Source organism: Carassius auratus, chromosome 12 (genome assembly GCF_003368295.1).
Source record: "Carassius auratus strain Wakin chromosome 12, ASM336829v1, whole genome shotgun sequence".
NCBI lineage: Eukaryota > Metazoa > Chordata > Actinopteri > Cypriniformes > Cyprinidae > Carassius > Carassius auratus.
Window position 1 is genome coordinate 15,964,747 of NC_039254.1, and position 18,804 is coordinate 15,983,550.

At 35.3% G+C, this 18,804-nt stretch overlaps 1 protein-coding gene across 1 annotated transcript in view; it reads left to right on the forward strand.

The window, feature by feature from the left end:
- Positions 1-18,720, forward strand: part of itga3b (integrin, alpha 3b) — a 38,149-nt gene extending 19,429 nt beyond the window's left edge. Inside the window, exons 4-26 of the mRNA XM_026277238.1 lie at positions 76-322; positions 422-526; positions 2,437-2,641; positions 3,130-3,323; positions 3,869-3,957; positions 4,137-4,273; positions 5,146-5,229; positions 5,355-5,422; positions 5,513-5,649; positions 6,857-7,003; positions 7,077-7,174; positions 9,489-9,645; positions 10,730-10,810; positions 10,996-11,075; positions 11,205-11,282; positions 11,498-11,600; positions 13,414-13,590; positions 13,680-13,784; positions 13,884-13,997; positions 14,082-14,180; positions 15,173-15,298; positions 16,142-16,300; positions 17,581-18,720. Of these exons, the coding sequence (XP_026133023.1) occupies positions 76-322; positions 422-526; positions 2,437-2,641; positions 3,130-3,323; positions 3,869-3,957; positions 4,137-4,273; positions 5,146-5,229; positions 5,355-5,422; positions 5,513-5,649; positions 6,857-7,003; positions 7,077-7,174; positions 9,489-9,645; positions 10,730-10,810; positions 10,996-11,075; positions 11,205-11,282; positions 11,498-11,600; positions 13,414-13,590; positions 13,680-13,784; positions 13,884-13,997; positions 14,082-14,180; positions 15,173-15,298; positions 16,142-16,252 (2,742 nt within the window). The 3' untranslated portion in view covers positions 16,253-16,300; positions 17,581-18,720. The remainder of the gene's footprint in view (positions 1-75; positions 323-421; positions 527-2,436; positions 2,642-3,129; positions 3,324-3,868; positions 3,958-4,136; positions 4,274-5,145; positions 5,230-5,354; positions 5,423-5,512; positions 5,650-6,856; positions 7,004-7,076; positions 7,175-9,488; positions 9,646-10,729; positions 10,811-10,995; positions 11,076-11,204; positions 11,283-11,497; positions 11,601-13,413; positions 13,591-13,679; positions 13,785-13,883; positions 13,998-14,081; positions 14,181-15,172; positions 15,299-16,141; positions 16,301-17,580) is intronic.
- Positions 18,721-18,804: the final 84 nt, after the last annotated feature.

The following is an 18,804-nucleotide window of genomic DNA, read 5'->3' on the forward strand; positions in this document are numbered from 1 at the left end:
AGACTCAAATAATCATTAAAAAATGCTGTATATAATCAGAATACCTCCTGTTTATCTCTTCTTTCATGTTGGCAGGCATGTGGTCATCGCTATGTAAAGAAACTGTTGGGTGCTGAGGAGCAGCAGCGTATGGTGGGCAAATGTTACGTGCGGGGCAATGACCTGACCTACGACCAGTCTGATTACTGGCAGTCGGACACTTACGAGCTCTGCGACTTCAACTATGACCAGAACCTGGAGGGCATGTGTAACATGGGCATCTCAGGGGGCATGACGGAGAATGACGTGTACTTTGGGACGCCCGGCAGCTTTGTGTGGCAGGGTGAGTATGAGAAAACCAACCAAATCTGGTGTGTCAGCTCTGGGCCGATCATCCTTCAGGGGCATATAGTTAATAACAGGGGTTCTTCTGTTCATCTAGGAACTGTCCATATGAAAGAGAGAGACCCCAACTCAGATTTTCCTGGAGATAGAAATGAAATAACCTTCGGAAAGCTAGGAGAGGACAGACTCAACATCTATATAGGTATGTACTTTATTTTGGTTTTTATGAGGGACTGTAAAGCCATAAATCATTCTGGCGCTCTCACACTCTTGAATTTTCCTTTCACATGCATATATATATTTCTGCTTTCACACACTTACATTCATTACTTTACTTTACAATACATGCATGTTTTCTGACTTTCATGCACATATATTTACACAACCACACACATATATATATTCTTTATTTTAACAGTAATTTCGTAAATTCGGCATTTTAACAGTAATTTTTTTATAAATTATTATTATAAAATTTTTTTGTTTTGTTTTGTTTGTTTGCATGTGTATATTAGGTGTTAATTTTATAGTTTTATCTGTTTATAATAATTATCTCAAATACAATTTTTTGTCATGCCATTTTATGTCTTCTGTTATAGCAAATAGTAATATACAATAATCTTACCCCAAAATAAATTTTTATGCAATAATTATAGTGTTTTTAATTCACTATGAGTGTTTGTGTTAATTAACTGATAATCTTAAACATCTTTTATCAGTAATTATTATTATTTTTTTTTTTTTTTCATTTTATATAATAGAATATATATATATATATGTGTGTGTGTGTGTGTGTGTGTGTGTTTGTGTGTGTGTGTTATAGTATCTAATGTTATTACATTTTTCAGGAATCTAACAATAATTTTATCAGTAATTTTTAAATAAATGTTAGTGTTTTTAGTTCAATTGGTGTTAAGGGTACAGGTTGTAGGACCTGCCACTAAAGGGCGCACTACCAAAACAATAACAATCGCGTGATTTGGTGACATTAAGAAGGAGCGTGGAATGATGGGATTTGTTGTCTTCTACCCAACCATGGATTTAACGCGAGTTCAACGATTTGCGCGAGTAGATTAGATACAAAGTCAATGCAAAGACGCGATCAGACTATGGATCAGACGCATCCTCACGCAGGTCTAGAGACGCGATGCCCCGCGTTTGCCGTGTATGCCCCATAATAGGCTACTAATCACGTTAATCACGTTGAGCATACGTTTTCTGTAAAGATACAAATAAAAACAACTCACATGTCGAGTAAATCACAAGTGAGATCAGCATCTCTTTCTAGTTGAAGTTTGTCGCGAAGCTACTTCCGCATTCGTCCACGACACTGTTGTAATGTGGTTTCTACGTCAGTAAAGGTGGTAACAAAGGGTAACTAACTTCATTGACAACCGACTGCACTGCCCCTTGTCACTGTTTAGATGGGGATTTTCTCATGATTTACAAGTAGTTGAATACATTAGAGATATTTTAAGTTATCAGCTGGACAAAATATATAACACTAGCCTAGTGGTTTTTGGATATTTTACTGCAAATATCTTAAAAATTGTACCTTTAATATGTACAGTATTTTTTTAGTGATTTACTGATCATTTTATAATAATTTGATTAATCATTGTTACATATTAAGTATGTTTTAATTTACTTTTATATATATATGCTTTTATAAGTTTTGTATGTAGGCTATGCTTTTTTAAATATGTTTTTAAATAAATTGTGTTTACTATTGTCAATCTATTTGATTGATTGATTGATTGATTTTATTGTAGATAAATACTGTCAGCATAAAAGAAAAGAAAAGAATGAAAGAAAAGAAGAATAATAAAAGAAAAGAAAAAAGTCAAAGCCGATAACCTCGTTACGCTTCGGTTGTCCCGAGTTCGGATCCCACCTTGTGGTCCTTTCCCAATCCTGTTCCCCTCTCTCTTTCCCACTTGCTTTTTGTCCTATCAGAAATAAATAATACAATAATGTTGAATAGCTAACATTTCCTGTTCATTTCTACTGTGATTAAACTTTCTAATATCTTGACAAGCTACAGTTTTAAAGTAAAGTAGCTTTACTGCTGCTCCCACTCTGACGTTTAAGTATCCTCTTCTCTTTCTTCAGGTTACTCTGTGCTGGAGGACATCAAGTTACTGGATCGCTCTGACTACACTGTGGTGACGGGGGCTCCCAGAGACAATTTCAAAGGTTCAGTGATCCTTGCAAAAAAACAAGATTTGGTTCTCAACCCAGTGACCACAATCCCAGGGGAACAAATAGGGTCGTACTTCGGCAGCTGCTTGGCGGTGACGGACCTCAACAATGACGAGTAAGTCACTGTGTAACTCAATCAATATCCCTGCTGTAACTGGCTAATCTGTTAAACGTGTTCTTAGTATTTGATATTCATAAAATATATTCAAAGGAACACAAAATATACCGAAAGAAGTATGTCTGTACAATAAAAGTTGATGGGGTCCAATGCATCACTGCATAAAAAACATAATAAACCTTACACAACTTGCCAGTATCACTGATTTCATACCAAATAATCCATTATCATCACAGAGACTGATCTGTACCACACTTCACTGAGTTTGAAAGTCAATTCAAAGCAAGTAAACCAAAGCACCTTTAACTTTCCCCATGAGCCTTTACAAAGATCCTGTTGAGCTTCATACTTAAGCGAGTTAACAGATGCACGGCTGAATGCTTCTGTATGGCAGATTTCTCCTTTATCAAAGCTATGAGACTCCTATGAAAATAAAGAGTGGTAATGTAGACATAACATGTCGTTCGTGTGGTTGCATGTCGTAGCTGGAAGGACCTGATCGTTGGAGCTCCGTTCTACTTCGACCGCTACAAGGAGGAGGGAGGAGCCGTTTACATCTTCATGAACGAGAACGGGTTCTTCCAGGAAAAAGCCAGCCTGGTTCTGAAGGGTCAGAAAGGCTCCGGGTTTGGATTCGCTGTTGCTGCGGTGGGGGACGTCAATCAGGATGGATTTCAAGGTATCGCCGAAAATACTAGAATAAATCATTATAAATTATACTATAATACAATGTTATCAAAAAATACTATAATAAATCATATGTAAATATATTAATACACATACACATACTGAATGTGCACTACTTTTCAAACGTTTAGAGTCATTAAGTGTTGAGAATACATTTTTTAAATACATTTTTTTTTTTTTACATGAATTACAATAACAAAATGTTTCCTAGGCAGCACATTAGAATGATTTCTGAAGATCATGTGTCGCTGAAGACTGGAGTAATGATGCTGTAAATTCAGCTTTGCATCACAGGAATAAATGACGTTTTAAAATATATTCAAGCAAGAAATAGTTATTTTAAATGATTATAATATTTCACAATATTACTGTTTTTACTGTATTTTTGATCCACTATATGCAGCCTTGATGAACAGAAGCATCTTTCTGTGGTAGCGGAAATGCAGAAATGTTGAATTCACTGTCATCTGTGTCATAATGCTGCCATCTGGAGGCCATGATGTTGTTCTGGGCTCTCTTCTTGGTTTCTTTGCTCAGATTTCGCTGTTGGTGCTCCGTTCCATGACTCTGGGAAAGTCTATTTATGGATGGGAAGTAAAAGTGGAATAAGTAAAGAACCCAGCCAGGTAAAGTAAAGCATTTTTAGAACTATTAATTTAAGATTGTTGGGTAATGTTTCTACAATTACTTTCCGTTCCTTGTCACTGATAAGTCATAGATCAAACACATCTGACATATCTAGACTTGTTTTGGATTCCATGAGAACAAGAAGAGAGTGATTTCCTGTAATAAGACTTTCTCTCAGGTGATCGAGGGGAAATCATTAGGTCCCAGTGGCTTCCAGACGTTCGGCTACTCTCTCAGTGGAGGAATGGATATGGATGGAAATGATTATCCGGACATTTTGGTGGGCTCCATGGATGACCGCATCGCTCTCCTGAGGTTCAGTCTTTCAGCACATGAATACACAGAATATATATATTTAATATATATATATATATATATATATATATATATATATATATACATATATACATACATACATACACACACACACATATACTTCTAATCAAAAGTTGCCTAAAAATGTGCCTACGTGCAAATTTTTTGTGCCCATGAATTTCTATACAAATCGATGATGATTATTAATAATAAATTATTTTAATTATTTTATTTATTAACTTTAATTTATAATTCCATATAAATTAAAAATAAACATTACATTGCTATTACTATTATAATAGTTATTTATTTATTGCATTTATTTGATATCATTTATTAAGTAATGATAATAAATCTATATAACGTATAATTATTTATTCATTTAAAAATAAATGTAGAATAATAATAATTATTATTATTACAGGTGTTCATATTATTCACAATAAATTGTATCAAATTAAAAGGTAAAAATGTATAGCCTGAATGCACTGTAAGTCGCTTTGGATAAAAGCGTCTGCTAAGTGCATAATTTATTCTTTATTTGTATTTTTTATATATAATTTATTTCTTTTTGCAGAATAGAAATAAATGATATATGAAATAAAATAAATAATAAATATAATAATCAATAATAGAATATATTGTATTTTTAGAAGTAGTAGTATTGGTTCAGGTGGTTTTGTTTTTGTTATGGTTTGTTTATTTATACATTTATATTTGCAAACACATAAATAAATAATACATTTAATAATTAATTAATGTGCATATTGCATTTTATATGGTTTATATTTGTTTACATGTAAACTAGTATATTTTTCACCAAATCAGTTCTGCATGCTAACTTCAAAATGTGACATTTGGTGTGTTTTCAGGGCTCGTCCGGTCATCCACCTCTCCAAAAACTTCACAGTGGAGCCAAAGATTGTGATTCCAAGCCAGTGTGTTGATTCCTGGTGGTAAGGGGCAGAGCACACCTATTTCTATTCTAACATATGTTTCAGGACACATGCATTTGATTTTCCAGTAGGAATTAGTCATTAACTTATTATACTTGTCCTGAAGTAATGTTTTATTTTTCTAGCATAAAGGTGACGGTGTGTTTCAGTTACACTCTCAGCAGTGGAAACAGAGCCTTCCAGAAGCCCATCAGTAAGTGTACGCCTGCTCCAGGAGTTTGTGCTCTGTGTTTTATTCAATTAAGCGTGTGTGTGTGTGTGTGTTTGTTTCTCTCTGCTTCAGCTGTGAAGTACACAGTAGACGCTGACCAGAATCGCCGTGGCCCTCGAGTCCGTTTTCTTAACAACAAGCAAAGCACATTTACAAGCCTGCTGTCTTTCTCCGCTCCGGCGTGTCAAGAGCTGGAACTTACTGTTAATGTGAGAGACCAGCTGATCACACCACAACACACACACACACAGGTTTCCTTGTTTCATGGGTTCGATCCATAGACGCAGAGGTGTAAAGAGAACCTGAAAACCATTCTTGAGTAAAGTACAGATACCTTGAAGTGAAAATTACAAGTCATTAATTTAAAAACAACATAAATAAAAGTCTTCAAGCATCTGATTTTAACAGTACCTAAGTAACTTCTTATAATATATAGGCTCAAAAAAGTAAAGAAATTCAAGAACTCACAAGGAACTAAACTAGCACTAGGGCTTTATATGCTCAGGGGAATAACAAGATAATAAGACACATGTGGGAAGATCAAGGGAACCAATGAACAAACAAACTACAGATTGACTACAAACACCACGGGAGACAGGAAGTGACATAAAAGTCCAAGACAAGGCACAGATCACATGTAACAAAAACAAGAAAGTGTTGATTTGTGAAGAGAGCAATCATGTTCATTTTCTAAAGTAAAACTAAACACCTCAAAATAAAAAAAATAAAATAAAAAAAAATAATATATATATATAAAACACCTGGGATTCACAAGAACTGGTTAATGAGCTCGCATTCATGTAAAGTAGCCTTGTTGACAAGTTTGGGCGAGTATGGGCAAAACACAGAAGATCTAGTTCCTTCAGTGGCCTGTAGTTGGCGATATCACTACTTTTTTGAAGCAGAAATAAACTTCTACGTGCAAAATGTAATGTGGAATTGTAACACTCATTACAAATGGAGTGAAGTAGAGAGTAAAAGTTGCTAATATCTTTGATATTCAGAATTTGAGGGTACAAAAAAAATCTAAATACTAAATAAGTTGTCCAAATTAATTCTTAACAATGCATATTGCTAATCAAAAATTTGTTTTTGATATATTTACGATAGGAAATAAACAAAACATCTTAATGGAGCATGATTTTTACTTAGTATCCTTATGATTTTTGGCATAAAAGAAAATTTGATAATTTTGACCCAATTCAGTGTTTTTTTGGCTATTGCTACAAATATACGCCAGCGACTTACAGTAAGACTGCTTTTGTGCTCCAGTGTGACATATATGTATATATAATGCATATAGAATTTGCATAGGATAAGATACAGCCAGTATGTCATTCTGATTCAGTAATGTGAGTTTAGTGAACGTAAAGAAGCAACAGGATTAAAAGAAGCATTTTTTTCTCTCCTCTGCAGACACCAGTGAGGGACAAACTTCAGCCCATAGCGTTCACTCTGAACGTGTCTCTGAACGAGCAGAAGGCGACAGCACAGCAAACACTCCAGAGTCTGGATGATTTCCCTGTGCTGAGCGGCCAGCAGGTCCTGACCGACAAAACCGAGGTACAAACCAGTTCACATTTCCACCCCAGCTGAACAGAACGTCTGCTCACAGCTCTGGTGTGTTTGTCCTCAGATTAACTTTCATAAGGAGTGTGGAGATGACAACAGATGCAGCAGTAACCTGCAGCTCACGGCCATGTTTGCTGATGAGAAAAACAGTCCCTTCCCCAAGTGAGTATAAAAACCAGTGAATATGGACAAAAGAAAATGTGTACACACAAATGTTCATATTTAAGTTCAGAGGTCTTTAGAGGAAATTCAGTTATTATCATTTCATTTTAGAAGCTTATTCATAAAGCCAATGAATAATGTAATGTGTGCCATGTAAAACAACGATCAGAGTGGAATATTATTGTTAATAGTATGGTGTTTACTATATAGTGGCCACTTAATAACTATTTGGTTAAAAGTCTAAAACTTGAAAAAGATATTATAGAGGTCATAAAAATAAATAAAATGATTACAACTTATATTGTATTGTTATTATGTATTACTTTACACTTATTTTACACAGTTTAAGAAATAGATTACTAGCAGCTTATATTATATTATATTATATTATATTATATTATATTATATTATATTATATTATATTATATTATATTATATTATATTATATTATATTATATTTAGCGTAGTCAAACAATCAATCGCTTTCAAAATAAACGTTTTTGTTTACATAATATATGTGTGTATACTGTGTATATTTATTATGTACAGTGTTGTGGGTAACGCGTTACAAAGTAACGCGTTAGAGTACTCTAATTACTTTTTTCCTGAAATTTGTAACTTAACGCGTTAGTTTCGTGCGTAAGTAATCAGTAACTTCGTTATTTTTTTAAAAAAAGTAATCCGTTATTTTAAGGAAAGGAAAATCCCGACTGCAGCCTGCTTTTTGTCAGACAGTAGTCCTAGGTCTACTGTGCCACCTGCGGATGTACAGTATCAGCGGAGCCGAAGCTCTGTGATCGTAAAGTCAATGGCTGTGATGCGTCTGTGCCCTGCGCCTGACCCTGTGTGTGTGTGGGTTTTTTTTTTTTTTTTTTTTTTTTCCGAACTCCCGGCAAGATAGCAGAGAGGACAGCGTTTGGTTTATGGAAGTACGCACATTATTTTCAATTTGTCAACGAAAAAGAAAAGAACATAACGGTAAAATGCACACTCTGCTTTGGTGAAAAGCTTCTGTCGACCGCCAAAAATTCTACCTCAAATTTAACGCTACGTTTTAATCACTACTTTGAAGAGTAAATGTAAGAGGACTGTGTTAAAGCGAATTTAGGCTTGTGACTGTGAGTGACACTAATAATAATTAGTTCGGCTATTAAGCGATTTGTCATTTGCCTGTGTGGCAGTGAAGGATTTAATTCGGTTTGTTATCATTTTTGTTTGACAGTCAGCTGTTAATTTCTGTTAGATCATTGGCTGGCTGGTTGTTCATCATTTCTAAATGGATTTAAATCTGCAAGCCTGTTTAAGGTTGTGTTTACAAGTAAGCATACTTGTACTTTGATAACTGCATTATTTAAAGTTAAAGAAAAATCAGGAGTTATCTTGTGGTGCTCATAATATACAGAAGCCTAGGCTACCCGGGCTGGGTAACGTTAGGTGCGAATTTTGATTAATAATATGTTCTGTGATAAATAAAACGCCATGTGGAATAGCCGATTGCTGACTGTCTATCCTGTTATTGTTATCCTGCAGTGTTAATTTAGTCGGATGACTGACGTTATTCATTGTCGGGAGTCACGACTTCTAGGTGCATTTAAAGGGTCCAGGGGCTATGTCTGTCGTGTGTGAGCCGCTGCAAACGGCTTTTAATTTTTGGTAACGCATGAGTACTCTAACGCGTTACTTTTATGAATAGGTAACGCTGTATCATAACTGATTACTTTTAATTGATGGTAACGTTGTAACCTAACTAACTACTTTCCAAAGTAACTATACCCAACACTGATTATGTATATATAAATACACGCATGTATATATTTCAGAAATTGTTTTTGTTTATATATTAAATATATTTATATAATATAACGTATATGAATATAAATATATACATGTAAATAAATGTACATATTTTCAAAAAATATACTATGTGTATATTTATAGATACAAAATAAATATAAAAAGTACAAACACATATTGTCTAAACAAAAACTTTTATTTTAGATTTTTTACTTTGCTAAATATAATACAATATAATATAAAATGTAATTTATATTTAATCACGATTAATCGTTTGACAGCACTAATTATATTATATTATATTCAAAATAAATTACCGGAAGTTTTTATTGAAAAAAAAAAAAGTCGTTTTAAACTGAGTTGTAATTATTTTGTGATATTAAATGATTAAAAAAAAAACAGACTACAGAAACACAAACATCATGCACCTGGAATAAAAATAAAATGTATTTAAAATCTTTCTCAAAAACGAATGTTTAAATGCACATTGGAATTATGGGATGTGCTGGTTTGTTCACAGTCAGACTATGGAGTTCAACAGTAAAATTAAGAAGCTGGTGATGATGGTTGAAGTTACTAACGCGCCGGATGGAGGCAGGCAGGCGGAGGACGCCCATCAGGCCATGCTGAACATCAGCATTCCCCCCTCACTACAATACTCAGGAGTGCGCCCTCAGGTGTGGCCACACGGAGGCACTGTACTCTTCAACTCACCTCCACAGAAATGAAAAATCACAAAAGCTGCGTCCCAAATGACACACTTTACACTATACACTCATACACTATGTACGCAACCATGTAGTTTATGAATTATATAAGGTTGCTTTGTCATTCATATACAGAGTCTGGAAGCCCCTCCCCTTTCGTTACATAATTAAAGCTGCTACAGTTGAGTGCATGAAGTCTTCAACATTCCACACTTCGTTTTTTCGGTTATTTAAGAGCATCATCCAGGTGTACCCATAAAGTGTACTTTTTCATTTTGAATTTTCAGTGTGAACACACTACTCTCACTATTTATACTACAAATGTCATAGAATAGTGCACAAGTGGGTGATTTGGGACGCACCTGATGATCTTCTTATTAATATCAGAAATAAACGATTGTGCTTGGTTGAGCAACATTTAAGATAAATTCTCCTGTATTTCCTGTACAATTTTTTTTCTTCGATATGGGGTTCGTTTTGTACTAAGTTTTGCTCTATACTTTTAAATGCATTAGTTTCATAAGTAAAATAGTTTATTTGTAGGTATTTGATATTATTTTATATTTATAAACAATTATATTTATGGTGCAATGTACAGGTTAGTCAGTTGTTATTGCAAAATGTATTGGGAACTTAACAAATATTATATTATATATTAAGATAGGTAAAAAATGATAGCCTGAATGCTCTGTAAGTCGCTTTGGATAAAAGCATCTGCTAAATGCATAAATTAAATTTTTAATTTAATTTAATTACATTTTTAATTTATATTATTATATTATATTATATTATAAGGTGTAATGAACAGATAGTCAGTCATTATCGCAAAATAAATGCAACTTAAGTAATGAAAGCAGTTGGAATAAAAATAAAATGAAATATGAAGATTGTTTATAGTCAATAATGTATTATTTTATATAATGTTATATTTATGTTGTAAAATAAAACCTTGGCAGCTTACCAAAAACTGAATTAGAGACTCTTCCTAATAACTCTTTAATTAGATCACGTTCTTAATGCAGTTTTGAACTTTCTTGGTTTGTCTTCATTACAGCCTGGTTTCGATACGATTGTGTGCAGCGCAAACGAGACTGTGATTTGCGATCTGGGAAACCCATTTAAAAGCAATCAGAAGGTAGCAGTCTGTTTCTTAATGAGAACGTGTCCAATGTGTGACCTTTCTGAGGATTTGTTTGGTAATTAAAACAAGCATCTATAATGGCTCATTTTCCACAGGCCATCGGATAACAAAAGCTAATCAGACTGTACAGCTAATATCTTTTGCTAATTTGCTCTTACCCATGATATCCGTCTCCACAGGCCTCATTCATAATCATCTTTGAGACTTCTGGGATAACGCTTTACACCGAGCTGATTGAATCTCAGCTTCAGCTCTCCACGTAAGTCTGGACTAACTAAAAGGCTTTCTTGATTATGAAGTTTCCCCTTGCACATGCTGAACTAAAGTCATTTCTGCAGGCCTTTTTTATTTATTGTGACTGACTGAATGTGTTTGTGTTTGTCTTCAGTATCAGTGAACAGAAGGATCTGTTTCCTGTTCCTGTCACCCTCAGTGTGAAGAACACGGTCCTTACCTCCTTTTCCTTGTACGTACTTTGATACGTTTTTCAAATTACGAAATCATTTGGAAATTTACAAGAAAAAATGATTCATCTGTGCATGTTGTTGTGAAAATGTTCACTTCATTGTATCATATTATTGATACTCTGTTAAAAAGGACCATTAAGAGTTTGTCAAATGCAAATTTGAGGCAGAAACGGTTAGATGTTAGAACTCTTCATTCTCTTTGTGTCGTGTGCAGAGACAAACAAGTGCTTGACACGTCGTTCAGTGGCAGTGTGACGGGGGAATCTGCCATGAACAGCACCAGTGATGTGGGGAGTCCGCTGGAGCTTGTGTTTCGTGTGAGTGTGGCTTTGTCTTTCTTCAGACAGACACCAAACAGATTTTGTTGGGGGGGTATCTGGCCCAACTCAGTTTAGCTGGTTGTAGTTTGAACAGCAAAATATTTGTACAAATCTGATCCAAACCACTTTTGTTTTCTCTTATGCACACCGAGTCTGCATTTGTTTTGTCTAAAATACAGTTAATTATATTTTATTTTATTTTTATTAAGTTAAAAGTTTTCTGTTGTTATGTATATATGGAAATGTGTGTGTGTGTGTGTGTGTGTGTGTGTGTGTGTGTGTGTGTGTGTGTGTGTGAAATGTAATTGATTTCTGTGATACAATGTCAACGCTGTCACTACTCCAGTCTTTGTGTCAGTGATTATCAGTGTTGTGCTGCTTAATATTTTGATGGAAACTGAAACACTTTCCCAGGATTTTTTTTTTAATGAATGATGAATGAAAAGTTCAAAAGCACTAATATAAAAATATAAATGATAAATGTCTTTACTGACGCTTTTGAACGGTTTAATCCAACCTTGCTGAATAAACGTATTAATTTCTTTAAAAAAAAAAGTTGATTTTTTTTTTTATTCTACTGCCTCCCGATTTTGAATGGTAGGGGAGTTGTAAATGTTTTTGGCCAGTACTTAAAGCTGCAGTAGGTAACTTTTGTAAAAAAAAAAAATATATATATAGATTTTTTACATATTTGTTAAACCTGTCATTATGTCCTGACAGTAGAATATGAGACAGATAATCTGTGAAAAAATCAAGCTCCTCTGGCTCCTCCCAGTGGTCCTATTGCCATTTGCAGTTACGGACCGCTCCCGGTAAAAAACAACCAATCAGAGCTGCGGTCCGTAACTTTGTTTGTGTTCAAAATGTAGAAACATGTATATAATAAGCGAGTACACCATGAATCCATTTTCCAAACCGTGTTTTTGGCTTGTCCTGAATCACTAGGGTGCACCTATAATAAGTGTTTATATTCGGACTATTTTAGATTGCTTCGGGGGTACCGCGGCGGAGTAACCCAGTACCTTTGTGATTCTTCATAGACATAAACAGAGAGAAGTAGATCCGGCTACGATGTTCTTCCGCAAGACGCAAGCAGTTCTGTTTATTAACCGCTAGAGCGTCAAAAGTTACTGACTGCAGCTTTAAAGAGTTATTGATGATAAAAAAAAAGCTCAAGGGTTAAATCATTGCTGCATTAAAAGTTAAGAAATTAGGGCAAAAATATTTGATCATTATAAAATAATGTACTATTTTATTCTACTATAATACTAGTTAAATTAAATATTTAACATATTTAATATTTTATTCACGTTTACTTATGACAAATCTGTATGACTTGTTTGTTTGTTTGTTTGTTTTTTCTGAGCAACACAAAAGAAGATATTTTCATTTCCATAAATTGTTTTTTATTCAGACATTGGAAGTCAGTGGTCACGAAACCACATTCTTCAAAATATCTTTTTGTGTCCCACAGACAAAAGTTACACAGGTTTGGAATGACATGAGGGTGAATAAATGATGTCAGAATCTTCAGTTTTGGGTGGACTATTGCTTTAAGCTCCTTTTAAACAGTTCAAAGTGTTAATGCCAGGAACAATAACTATAAAGATAACAATATTAGCATCCACACCAGAGAACAATATCGTCTGTTTATTCTAAGCGCACGTGTGTCTGCCTCTTTAAATTCTCATTAAAGCTCATTACAGCAGGATGGATTCTGATTGGCTGTCAAAAGATTTTAGCATTCATCAGCTGGATCTTACATATTGTGCTTTTAAAAAAAAAAAAGTTCTTGGTTTCCACTTTCCAGGTGCAAGTGTTGGGAGCACCTCTGGGAGATTTGGGAACTCTGATGATTGACTTTGAATGGCCATTTGAGGTAACCAATGGGAAATGGCTGCTGTATCTCACAGAGATCGTGATCAAAGGAGCGTCAGAGTCGCGTTGTGTCCCACCGGGGAAGGTTGTCAACCCTCTCAACCTCACAGTGAGTCTGAGGAAACACAGCGGCCCACCGTAACTCATTTCCAATTTCATTCACTCCATTTAATTGTCGTCCTACATCATCTCTTGCAGCTCTCAGATCGAGCTACCAAACGGTCCAAAAGAGATTTGGAGTCAGGATATCCCCATGCAGCTTCTGTCGCCGTTACGGCAACTCGTAAAATGTCCTATTTGCTGGTGAGGGAGGCGTCTGCTCTGATTTCCATGCTGTCCCACCAGTTTTTCTCATCATATCAATGACAAATGTGAAAAAGCGTGGCTTTTGTTCGTGTTCAGGAGTGTTCAAAGCTGACGGCTCGTTGCATGACCTTCTCCTGCCCGCTACAAAACATGTCGACTCAGGCGGAGATCAGAGTCAGGTCCCGCGTGTGGAACGGCACCTTGCTGGAGGTTTGCATTAGTAGCTGTTTGTCAAGTACTCACTAAATGGTGCTCACTGCATGACTCCGTTGATCTCTTCTTCTTTTCTGGCAGGATTATGCCAACGCCCTGCGAGTGGAAGTGAAGGGCCAGGCCACGCTGAGACTGCTGACCGATAAACCGGCCATCAGGATGGAAAACATAACCATAGAAGTCAGAGCTGTTCACATTACAGTTCACCTAATAATGATATATCTACTTCATGGTTCATTATCTCCACAGACTCAAACTCCAAAAAATGCTATGTAAAACATAATGAAAGTAGTCTTTGTACTGTACTTTCAAAAGCAACTTTGAAAGCAGTACTGTAAGTCTTCTGACATATCTTGGAAATCAGTGCACAAGTCATATGAACTTGGGGTTTAAAAGACTATTCATATTCAGAAATCTCTTTGTTTTGACTGCACTGACACTATTGAAAAAGAACAAAACCCGAGCTGGATAATGCTATTATTGTCTTCTATTGAGCTGCTTCACAGCTGAATTTGAAGTTGTTTCATAATTGATGAACTTTGCAATATTGTCCCAGTTATCGAATCATCTCTGTTCAGGAGAGTTTTGATTATTGATGAATGTTGCATTTAACATCAACAATGTTACTGAACTGAATCAACACTGGAGAATGGCCGCTGTCTTCGATAGAGCTGTTTTACAGTTTAATATTAATGGTTATTTTCCTGTTTATAACTGAGAGCTGTGTAAGTGTATACAAATCACTTGACTTCTGAAACCATTTTGATAACTGTAAAATACAGTGCAAAACATACGTCATTGCTTACTGATTTTGACATGAAGAAGTCAATGATATGAGATTTGATATGAGAGCAATGAAAGGACGATTTTTAGTATACAAAGATATAAACTGGTCTGTTCCTCACACAAAATGATTAAATGACTTCATAATACTTGTAATATCATGCACAAGTCATATGGTCTACTTTTTATCCCTGAATGCACTATAAACACTTATAGTCACTATGAAGACTTAATCAATATTTGGTCTGTGTTCCACTGGTTTTTAAATTACATTATGGTGAACAAAGCATTGCAGAATGTTAAAGTTTGGATGAACAAATCTTTGGAAATATTCTCAGTGTAACTGCTAATGGCATTGCTGAAAGCTCATCTAATTGAATTGTGTGTAGTTTTCAGTAAACATTGATCCGGTGCTGGGAGAGGAGACGCCGTATGAAGTTCCTCTCTGGATCATCATTGTTGCAGCGGTGGCAGGGATCCTGTTATTAGGCATCATCAGTCTCATTCTGTGGAAGGTATTTGGGCTTTTATATTTGGATCAACATTCCATCAGGATCAAAAAAAAAAATACATTTTCAGATATAGATCAGGACATGTCCCAATTATTTATTATATTAAAATTGACCATCAAATCCAATGGTCACATGTGTATACATCAGACTTTTTATGTTCAACATTTTACAATATCGGTCTTATTTAGTTTTTAAGTCAAGTGTTGCATAATGTTGGGTTAAGCTTTTTTTTTTTGTTTTCACTGAAGCCAGATTTTTTTTGTTATAAAAACATTTATGCTGTGGTTTGCATCCATTAGTTTCCTAACAAAAGAGAAAAATAATGAAGCGAAATGTGAAAATGAAGTTAAGTTTATTGCAAAGCTGTATTTCCAGCATCATTACTCCAGTCTTCAGTGTCAAATGATCATTCAGAAATAATTCTAATATGCTGATTTGTTGCTCCAAAAAATAATTCCAGGATTATTTGATGAACAATTTTCAAAAGAACAGCTTTTTTTTTAATGAAAATCTTTGGTCACTTTTGATTTGAAGGTGTCCTTGCTGAGAAAAAATTCTAACCCCAAACTTTTGAAAAGTTCCATTACATAAAATTACCCATAGCGTGAAATTGGATTTTGGTGTCACCACCCACTTTTAGGCCCTTTTCCTAAAACATTTATTTATAAAGTACAACTTAACCAGGGATGGTTAATAAAAGCAAATGAAAGGACAGATTTAAACCACATGCTAGCAGTCCATGAAATCCAGTGTGACCCAGTGCACCCTTGATGTGAAATGTCATTGCCTCTTGTTATTTATATCAGTAATAAATGTCCCGCGTTGGGCTCCGCCCCTCCTCCACAGTGCGGTTTCTTCCGACGGGCCAGCAGGAGGGAGATGTATGAAGCCAAATCCCAGAAAGCAGAAATAAAGATCCAGCCCTCTGAGACAGAGAGGCTGACGGAGGAATTCTGAGCCTGCGGGGGCCCACGGGCCGCTTGGCAGCACTGTTAGGGCCCTTCGGTAAAGCAGACCCTGGTTACCATACGCTTTTTCTGACTTTTCACTTTGCAAATCTTTTTTCTGGCTTACCTCCGTAATTCCATCCCTGCCAGAGTCAAATAACAATCTGTTCGTTTCTCATTCTTGCTCAATAACCCTTATTATTCCCAGAGAAGTAGAGCTCAAATGGGGATCTCAATGCACTTTCTTCACTAATTAAATAGTTTTAGATGTTTTTACACTAATTTCAATTAATCCTAACTGAAGCATGAAGATTTTAGTTTTTAGTTGTTTTTTTACCAAAATGAAAATTTGCCGGATATTTACTCACCCTCAGGGCATCCAAGATGTAAATGATTTGGAGAAATGTAGCATTCCATCAACTGCTCATCAGTGGATCCTGTGCAGTAAATGGGTGCCGTCAGAATGAGAGTCCAAACAGCTGATAAATACATCACAATAATCCATGTGAACTGAGTCCATCAATTACCATTTAGTGATGTGAATATCTGCGTGTTTGTAATAAACAAATGCATCATAAATTTTTACTTCTATCCAGAATATTGCTTTATCCAGTGAAAAAGCCATGTCTCTGAATCAGGGGAGAAATATGCACAGATCAAGCGATGTTTAAAAGCCAGAACAAATATGTTAGTGGATTTTCATGTGAGAGGACAACAGGGGCTGGACTTTTTCGCTGGAGGAAGCATTATTATAGATTATAAACAACAGTTTAATGTTAAAACATGATTTATTTCATTCTGACTGCACCCATTCTCTGTAATATCTCCGGATCTCTTCTCATGAAGGAACAAACTCATCTGCATCTCAGATGGCCTGAGGCTGAGTACATTTTGAGCAATTTTTCATTTCTGAAAATTTCCATAAATTAACATTCTGTGATCATTTACTTACCCTCTTGCCATATTATTTATTTTCTTCTGCCAAACACAACATGAGATGCACAATTTCCCTGCTTCTGTTTTTTAAGAAAAGTGGATTTAGATTGATACTGCCAAGCTCCATAAATGACAAAAAGCATCATAAAAGAATCATAAAATTTGCTAGTAAACAGCTTTTCTCATTCGCCACGTGACCAATCACAAGCCAGCGACATGAGAAAATCTAGCTGTGAAATTGATCGAATGGCTTCAGAAGAAAAAATACAAGGTTGTCTTGAGGGTGAATAAATGCTAACATTTAAAATCCTATTACTTTTTTTACTTTTACATTTTCGTTACGAAGCATATCCGTCACTCTTACCTGAAACGTCTCTTTGATTCTCTGTCTGTCTCAAACAGTGCGGTTTCTTCAAACGGACTGTTTACTACAGGATAATGCCAAAGTACCACGGTGTGAAAGTACGCAAAGAGGAACGCTATAACTTGGCCTTTCAGCCTGAGCAAGAACTGAGCAAGAAACTCTGGGTCACCAACTGGACAGAAATGCAGGAATATTACTACTGACCTCTTCACCTCTCTCCGTCCAGAGCCAGGGGAGCGTGATGATTGGAGGATGTCTTTTATTAACCCTGTCTCAACTCAACAGACACTGCCGTCAATCACGCAGTGAGAACGTTTCCAAATGTTTGTTGGTCTGTGTGCAATATCATGATTTGTAGACCATTAAACCGCTTTCAACGAAGCCAGAGGATTTTCTGGGACATCCTTGACTTAGTAACGAGCAGCTGAATTATTGTCCTAGTTTTAATTCTTTAAATCTTGATTAGTGTGTTTCATTGCATTTTAAATTTCATTGCATTGTAATATTTTTCTAATGTCACTAGAATAGATTGAGATAAGGAGATATTTTCCATCATGCTAGAACTGATCTGAAATCAAACAGCACTGAGTAAATAGACTTGATTTTCAAGTTGCTTTGTCTTTGGACGCCTATTTTGTAATACTGCATAAGAACTGCTCCATTTTTTTTTCCAGCTACCTCCTCCCATGGAGAAAGGTGTTTAAGTGTGTAAAATGTTTGCCCAAACCATCATGTTACTGTCAGCATTAGTTGAGTGAATCTCTCTCCCTCTCTCTTTCTATATATATAAACATTTTGAATAAAAGCTTAATTTAGGACAGTTTTTTTTTTTTACATTGTGAAGCAATTTTACAGCAAATTCTCATTAATGCAATGCGAAAAAGAACATTCATATTGTATGAGCAAAAATCAAAGCTGATGCAGTCAATATATAATCCTGACCCAAACTTCACTCATTATTTGACGACTCGTTGTTGATTTTTTTTTGTATGATTTTGTGGTGTAATATGATGTAAGTCACTCTGTTCTTGTCCATTTCAGATTTTCACCTTAATACGTCTTTATTTTTGTTTTACTGTCTACTCAAATAGTATTGTATTGACCCTTTTTTGCAGAACAGCAGTTACTAGAAACTGTCTTGGTGCGATTCATAAAACAAGTGAATAATGTTGATTTCATGTACATGTACTGACAGTTCGTTGCAATTTTCAGTTCCGTTCAACTCCGATCAGTACACTTTCAGTGATGGTAAATCTAAAAAT